The sequence below is a fragment of the Coffea eugenioides genome, chromosome 6 (genome assembly GCF_003713205.1).
Source record: "Coffea eugenioides isolate CCC68of chromosome 6, Ceug_1.0, whole genome shotgun sequence".
In the NCBI taxonomy this organism is placed as follows: domain Eukaryota; kingdom Viridiplantae; phylum Streptophyta; class Magnoliopsida; order Gentianales; family Rubiaceae; genus Coffea; species Coffea eugenioides.
Window position 1 is genome coordinate 45,074,332 of NC_040040.1, and position 7,841 is coordinate 45,082,172.

The following is a 7,841-nucleotide window of genomic DNA, read 5'->3' on the forward strand; positions in this document are numbered from 1 at the left end:
GTGCAGCCAAGAGATCACGGAAGAAATTACAGGCTTCAACACCTATTGCATTCTCCTCAACTAACAGGGTACCTTGCACACTTTTAATTTGACGAATGGCCAGTTTTGCCCTCTTATCCAGAGCCGTGGAATGAAAGAACTTGGTGTTGGAGTCTCCCTCGCGCAACCATTTAACTCGACTTTTCTGCTACCAATAAATTTCTTCGTCAGCTAAACACCTATTTACAGTGGTCGTGGCTCGCTCCCATTGTGTCCGCGCATCCTCCGTGTCGCTCTCCTCCAGACATATCTCTATTTGGTGCACAGCTTCCTCCGCTGCTAAGGTCTTGGAAAAAATGTTCCCAAACACATTCTTGTTCCATATGCCGAGTTCCTTCCTCAAGCGCTTCAGTTTCTGTCCAAGAAGGAACATCCCATATCCTTCAAGTGGTTGTGTCCAGTTCTGCCGAACTGTTGCCAAGAAGCCCGGATGTTTTAACCACATGTGCTAGAACCAAAACGCTCCATGCGCAGGTCTGCTCCCCTCATCAAGATGCACCAGCAAGGGGTTGTGGTCTGATCCTGCCCTATTAAGGTGATGGAGCACTGAGCTAGGAAACTAGTGTTGCCTAGGCGCGTTCATCAGTATCCGATCTAAGCGCTTCCATACTCCTCGACCTTGGCGAATACCAGTCCAAGCGTATCGACTACCTAGTGGCGCCTTCGTCTTCAACCCACAGCTAGAGACACATTTGGCGAACTCGTTCACTGCTGCCAAATTCTGCTGCGCACATCCCAGGTATTCTCCTAAGTCCGTAATTGTGTTAAAATCTCCTCCAACCAGCCACGATTTCGAGAGGGAAAGCAGGCTAGACCAATGCTGTCGCTTGCCCACCTGGGAGCAGCTAGCATAAACAAAGGTGCAAAACACCTCCCCCATCCACGAAGAGTGGGTAACTGCTAAGTGAATAAGTTGGTTTTCGTTGAGTAAGACGTGAGCAGCAAAATCGACTTTCCACATGACCCTGATTTTATTGGTGATGTTGCTCACAGTAAGATGAAACCCGAAACGGTTTTTAATTGCTTCGAGTTGTTGGAGATCCACCATCGGCTCCAAGAGAACTAAGAACGAGATAGAGTGAAGCTGTAACAATTTCTTTAGGCGCCGGACTGTAGCATGGCCTGCCATCCCTCGCACATTCGATATTAGCGCGTTAATCATCAAAACAGTTGAGGAGGGGCGTGGGTGAGGGCTATCCTCGACGATTGCCGAGTTACAACTGTTTTCGGCAAGTTTAAGAACCGCCGTTTCTGTCCCCGTTTCACCACTACCTCCAGGCTCAGGATGGGGAGGAGATGATCTATCTTTTGCTTGAGTAGAACAAAATCTTGTACCACAAGATGTCTCGGTTGCTCCTGTGGGAGTTCTTCAGTGTCAAAGAGAGAGTTAGGGACGCGTACCGTGCGTTTAGGGAGGAAGAGGTGGTTATCCAGAACAATTTCAGCTAAGTGATTTGTGTCTGAGAGGATTGGCATAGTGGGCTGCTGCGTCGACTCCGCCTTCAACCTCCCTGAGCATTGCATTAGTTTGAGGGGGGGCATTGTTGGTCAAGCTCCTTGCTTGGGTTGGGTGTGAGGCAATCCTCGTTTGATCCTTCGGAGGCTGCTGATCTTGTTCCTTCTCGCGAGGCAACAGACCGATGTGCCTGGCAACACGTCTGTTTGGCGTGGTCCACTCTGGGTATCCAGTGTTTTTCTATTTTACCCCCCACAGTCAAGCTAGGGGGAACACTTGTTCCAATGTTTTCTGGGTGGTGGCGGCATCTCTCCACAAAGTGTCCTAGCTTATGGCAGAAGGAGCAAAACTTCGAAAGATTTTCATACTGAATCGATTGCCAAAAGCCAGCGCTGCCGTTCCCTATCCAGACTTTGCTGGCAGGTTACCTACGAGGTTCACTTCGACGCAGAACAGGCTACCTCAGGTCTGGTTAGCGATGCAGTTGAGGTGTCGATTTTGAGAGGCTCACCAATGAGACGGCCAATCGAGAAGAGCGGCCCTTCATCAAAGAGGTGGACTGGGAGATGTGGAAGGGAAATCCATACCGGAACTAATGGTGATTCTGCATCTACGGTAAATGAGGGCGTCCACTTGAGGGTGCGCATGGGGAAACCTTGGAAGCTTCAATCTCCACGCAACCAGCAACGGAGATAATCCTCCTCCTTGTCAAATCGTATCAGAATGTGTCGAGGATCTAACAGGCCAATGGAGTAGTCTCTGTGGCGACCCCACTTCACCCTAAGGTGAACCAGAGGGTTGGCAGGCCGTCTGCCTAGCTCTCGCCAGGACTCACACAAGAAATCTAGCCCAAATCCTTCCGAAGTATAGCCTAAACTATTACAACATTGATCCTCCAAAATAGACCAATAACTAAGACCACATTAACTTCAGAGATAACAGCACTTTAAGATAGTGACTCGTCGATTCTTAAATACCTTATGCATTACAAACCACGGAATAAAGTCAAACAGTCCCATTTAACAAATTCATACAAGCCACATACATTCTTACAAGCCAAGTAACAAAACCAGGGCTTGCACTTTTCCAGCTTCAAGTGGCAACCCAAAACAAAACTACACTGTTTAATTCGAATTACGTACATAACAAGTAAAGTAGATTCCAGGTCTTTCTCACATGCCAGAACCTGTCAAGGAAAACAAAATAACGTGGGGTGAGCTAAAGCTCAGTGGTGTCCCAAAACATGCAATCACATAAAACAATAGCGAGTATTAACTTCAATTAAAGTAAACAATTAGGAAAGCGTTTAACAGCACAAGATAGGATACATGGGCTCTCAGGAGCCATTTCTCCACGAGTTTGATCAAAATTTTCCGTAGTCGACCCTCTGTCAACTTTCACTACCTAAGGTCCGTGTAGATCTTTTTATTTTTCTTAACTCCGACCACCAATCTTACCCCTGTCCCGGGCCCGCACGCCAAGCACTAAAATGGTAATACTCGAGTATACCTTAGACTGGTCGAGGAATTCACCCAACGATGTTACGTCCAACACTTATAGACTGGTTGAGGGATTCACCCAACGACTTTACGTCCAACACTTATAGACTGGTCGAGGGATTCACCTAACGACTTTACGTCCAACACTTATAGCAAGCGCAAGCAAAATATTCACGAAAAACACTTCAAGCAAGTCGCCACTCGAAAGGCTAGTGTGATAAAGTACACACTGCTCACTTCGATGAACCAGCAATCATTTTTCAAGTATCGCATATCGAGTCACGAAAGCACTTTAACCAAATAAGCATAGAACAAGCAGGGACACTCACCAAGAGTGAAGTTCAGAGGTCAAGTTGAGAATCGAAGTCCGCGTCCTCGCTAAACCCTAAAATATCAAATTTTAAAAACTATAAGTTGGCTATACCAGTACTAGGGTTACGTAGGAAAAGTTGTCTGTGTGTATAACTAGTTTATCCTTTCGAAACTGAATCAACAATTTGCTTAAAAATCAAAACTAGTAAAAGTGTTAAAATATTTCGTAGGGTTTCTTGCCGAACAAGTTTTCCCACGCTTTTTAGTTAAAGTTATTAAAATCTCATTTTTTTTTAACAATTTCCTCTGGAACAACTAACCAGGGACAATTTCAAGGAAAGAAAAGGAATAGAGTAGAACCTAGGGTTTTAAAACTAGTGAAATCATTTTCTAACAATAATAAGGTTAGTTTAAGCTAAAGGAAGAAATATCGGTTTGGCAAAGTTTAAAAGTCCCGACACACGAGTTTCTTAACGTTAGCGTTCAATACCAAATTTTATAGTTCAATACTAGGGTAAAATATATTTAAATAGCTTGACTAAAGATACTCAAGTTCATAGGATCAAAACGGACTTCATGATTCCGATTCACATGCACATTATATCTCAGATTTGCCAATATAATAAAATCACATTTCAACCAGCAATTTCACTAGGGCTTCGTCAATCATTAGCCCTAGGTTTCAACAGATTCATTTTTGATCAAAAATTAAACAAATGCGCCAAGAGCTTCATCAATCATTAGCTCTTAGCATCAATTAATCCCTGCTCATGACAACTCAATTGAAAACTCAACCAAGTAGCTTCCATTTAAAAAAATTCCAGCTCAACCTCTCGGTTACTCCTAAAATTTCCAGCAGCTAATTGGTCTTAAATCCAATTTTTCCTCGGCTGAATCAGTGTGTTAAGTACCCAAAACTAACATGCAAGGCTACTTAATGAAGTTACCATCATTTCTAGTTCAAATCAAGTTCGGACAGCACCTGTAATCATCCACAATTTCCAGAATTTCTTCAGCTATTCTCGAGTGAACTTGCATGCGTCAGATTTCTGTTTCATTTTTTTTTCTTGTTTAACCGAACTGATTAGCCTCATGCAAGACTTAATTGTCTTGTTCTTAGTCAGATAATCCTGTTTATCAGCTCAGATTACTACCAAGAGACAAAATTAATTCCAGATTAAGTTCTCGGCTAGGCTTGCATGCCAGCTCATCCCATTTCATTTTTATTTTTCTGGTTTATACCAACTAATTAACTGCATGCAGAGCTTAATCATCTTGTTATTAACCCGCTAATCACAGTTATAAGCTCAGATTATCAAGAAATAAACAAATTAACTCTGCATTATCCCATTCAATTCTCGGCAAACCCATTCCTTCGCACATCATATTTTTCTTTTCCTAAATTCATCATCCAAATGCCTAAGCTTCACATGCATGGCCATAGATAGCTTAATCTACCCTTGATCAGTTAGTTTCAGTCCAGAAATTACCTCACCGAAAGCTCACTCACGCGACAGAAAGCTGATGTTTCTCTCCTCTCGGCTCGCTCGCGACTGGATGTGTTGGTCCTGGTTGCGGATGGTTGAAGCTGTGGTGTTTCGGTTGGAACTGGTGAAGATGGTGATGATTAGTAGCTCACTCGACTGCCTCTCGCTCTCTCTCTCGCTTGACTTCCTAGGACAGAACAGAAATACAGCTCGCAGCTCGCTCTCTCTCTTCACCTTTCTCCTGCTCAAGCCGAGGAGTTCTCCCTCTCTTGCTCTCGTCGATGATCACGAGGTGGAGAATGGAGATGGAGTGGAGTGTTTGTGGTTGAGGCTGATGTAGTGGAGTGATTCGCGGTAGTGGAGGTTGAGTGTGTGTGTAGAGGGAAGGGAATGCACTTCGGCAGAAATGGAAATGTTAGTGTTTTTAAGAGTTGGCCGAGGATACTTTGTGGTTGCATGGAAATTTTTGGGATAGTGGTGGGTATTTTAGTCTTTTCACGTTTCCTCCAAATTTCTACTCAAGTCCTCAATTCTAATCTAATTCCAAAGTTTACCCCAAATGTAATTTGAATGCCTAATAATGTACTAATCTTACGAGAGTTCAATTATCGAAATTTTTATGTCCTAAGTATACTTATATCGATTTTGTTATAATGCTAAGTTTCCAATTAACACTTAACCTTATTAGGGATTAAAATGAGCTATCGAAATTTCGAAGAATTTATATTAAGGCAATAAAATTACTCTAACTCAAGAAATATTAATTTAACATAGCGAAACCAAGTATGTTAATATTTTGGCACAATTATATTATTTATCACATAAAATTATTTCTACGTACTTATTTAAAAACAAGTAGATATAATGCTAGAATTTATTAAAAAATTAAAATTGCAATGAAATATGCATTGATATCTATATATTTTTTCGAGGTTCTCACAGTCTCTCTTGAAATCAATCGTTCTAAAGTCCTTCCGCAGTGACTCCATATTTGGTCAACCTCTGGAGAACTTCCCGATGAGTGCAAATCGAAAGAGGGTCGATTGAGTTTGAACATCTTCCTCTGAGAAGAAAATAACTGGCCTGCCCTTGTATGAAGCTAGCTCCCTAACTATGTAGAGGTGACCCGAAGCAAGGGCGCTATGCTGGTGGACTGATGGCGCTGGTCGAGGATGCTGGTGGAGGACATCAGCGAAGGAAATTATGCATTAATGAGAGAGTGATGCGGTACCTCGATGGCTCTAGAAGCTTGCCGTGTTAGAATCTGTCGGGGCAGTGGAACATAGACGCGCCGCTTCCTCGTCTTCCGCGAAAGTACCATGGTAAAACCCTTTTCATCGCGATCAACCCCTGGTTGGGGTAGCCTCGGCCCCAAGGCAGTGCTAAACTGCTTGAGGGAATGGACCAGCGTTTCTCTATCAAGCGCAGCTGCTCTTGGCATGTCCTCTCCATCTGAGAAGGATCCGTTGGCCAACGTCTTCTCCGGCTCATTTAACTTGAGCTGCGTATCATCACAAATACCTCCCAAGACTGGTACGATGTCAGTGACCTCCCACATTGCAGTCTCGGGCGCTTGCTGTGGCAGCACGACATTTTGGATTGCTGTTTAGGCAATCGTCGCCTCCTGCTCGCCCCACTTGTGCTGCGTACCAGCACACAAAAATCCCAACACTGGCGTGACATCATTGATGTCCATCTCAGGTGCCTGTTGCCTGAGAGCGGCATGTGGAGTTTGTGTGTGGGTGACGGTATCCCTCAGCTCCTCCTGGCAGTGCCCGCCCAACCTGGGCTCAGTATCATGCTGCCCCTAGCCAAGTTGCTCAGCCATAGCAGCCCCTTTTACTGCTGGGCCAGAAAAATGCTGCACACAGGCCTGCTCACGCTTGCCTCACCGACAACCCGAGGAAGGATGACCCTGTTGATGGCAAACGGAGCAATAAGGCGGCAGGTTCTTGTAAGCCACCTTCTGCCAGAAACCATGGCTGCCCGCTGCGATCCAGACGCGACCAGGCAGGTCCTTGGAGACGTCCAAGTCGACACAGACGCGAGCCACATTGGGACGGGCCAAGGTTGCCGTCGCCGAGTTGACTTTCAGAGGGCTGCCGATTGCACTAGCAATGGAGAACAGCGAAGCCCTGTTGAAGAAGTGAACAGGTAATTGTTCCAATGCAATCCATACTGGTGCGTGGGAGGACTCACTGGTAAGCTGAAAGTCAGGAGACCACTTGAAAACGCGCATGGAGAAGTCGGCAATGCTCCAGAGGCCTTTCATCCAACACCGTAGGTAGTCTTCTTCCAACCCAAAGCGGATGAGAACATGACGTTGGTCCAAAAGGCCGATGTTGAAACTGGACTGGAATCCAATTGTTGAGAAGGATTTGCGCATAGCATCAAGACTTGGCCGCCCATGAGAAAACTTCTCAACAATGGCGAACTTGAAGGGCGCAGCCATCTTGGCAATATCCTCCTTCGAGAACAAAATTGCTGGTTCCCCTTTGAACTGAGAGATAGGTCTGATCTTGCAAGGCGACAGCGACGGCTGATCCTGAAGGACTTCAGTAAAGGAGCGGCTAGCCCTTCCTCCAGGCAGCTGGAAGCCAGCCATGGTTGGAGCCCTAAGCTTCCCAAAGTAGAAACCCTAAGAGACGAAGCGAAAGGAGACACCACGAAGACAAAATAATGGAATTGATGAGTTTTGTTTAGATAATTATTGTTTTCTTGCAATCGATTGACATTGAATTGTGATTTATTATTAGTAAAGATCCATATGATGCCTCTGTTATAAATGAAAATACTCATAGACCTAAACCAAAAATAAGAAATGAACTGACTGCTAAGAATAGAAAGCATCTCACCTGAAAGCATCTCACCTTAAATGCAAAAACTATGGATGTGTTATATAGTGCTTTAGACTCAAATGAATCTATTAGAGTCAAGAGTTGTAAGTCAACTAAAGAAATTTGGGACAAATTGAGAGAATTCATGAAGGCACTTAGAATGTTAGAGAATAGAAAAAATCTATCTTGATTACTAAATATGAGTCGTTTA

The 7,841-nt window shown here is 44.3% G+C and overlaps 1 protein-coding gene across 1 annotated transcript; it reads right to left on the reverse strand.

Moving 5' to 3' along the window:
- Positions 1–6,399: 6,399 nt before the first annotated feature.
- LOC113774227 lies at positions 6,400–7,398 on the reverse strand. The gene is made up of 2 exons (XM_027318783.1): positions 6,724–7,398; positions 6,400–6,600 (listed from the first exon to the last, which is right to left on the reverse strand). Exons 1-2 carry the CDS (start codon positions 7,396–7,398, stop codon positions 6,400–6,402), a joined length of 876 nt encoding a protein of 291 aa, XP_027174584.1.
- Between the last annotated feature and the right edge of the window lie 443 nt (positions 7,399–7,841).

Coding starts and splice junctions, on each gene's coding strand:
- LOC113774227 (XM_027318783.1), bottom strand. CDS start 7,398: ATGGCTGGCTTCCAGCTGCCTGGAGGAAGGGCTAGCCGCTCCTTTACT. Junction 6,601..6,723: donor ACCTGCCGCCTTATTGCTCC/GTTTGCCATCAA, acceptor CAACTTGGCTAG/GGGCAGCATGATACTGAGCC.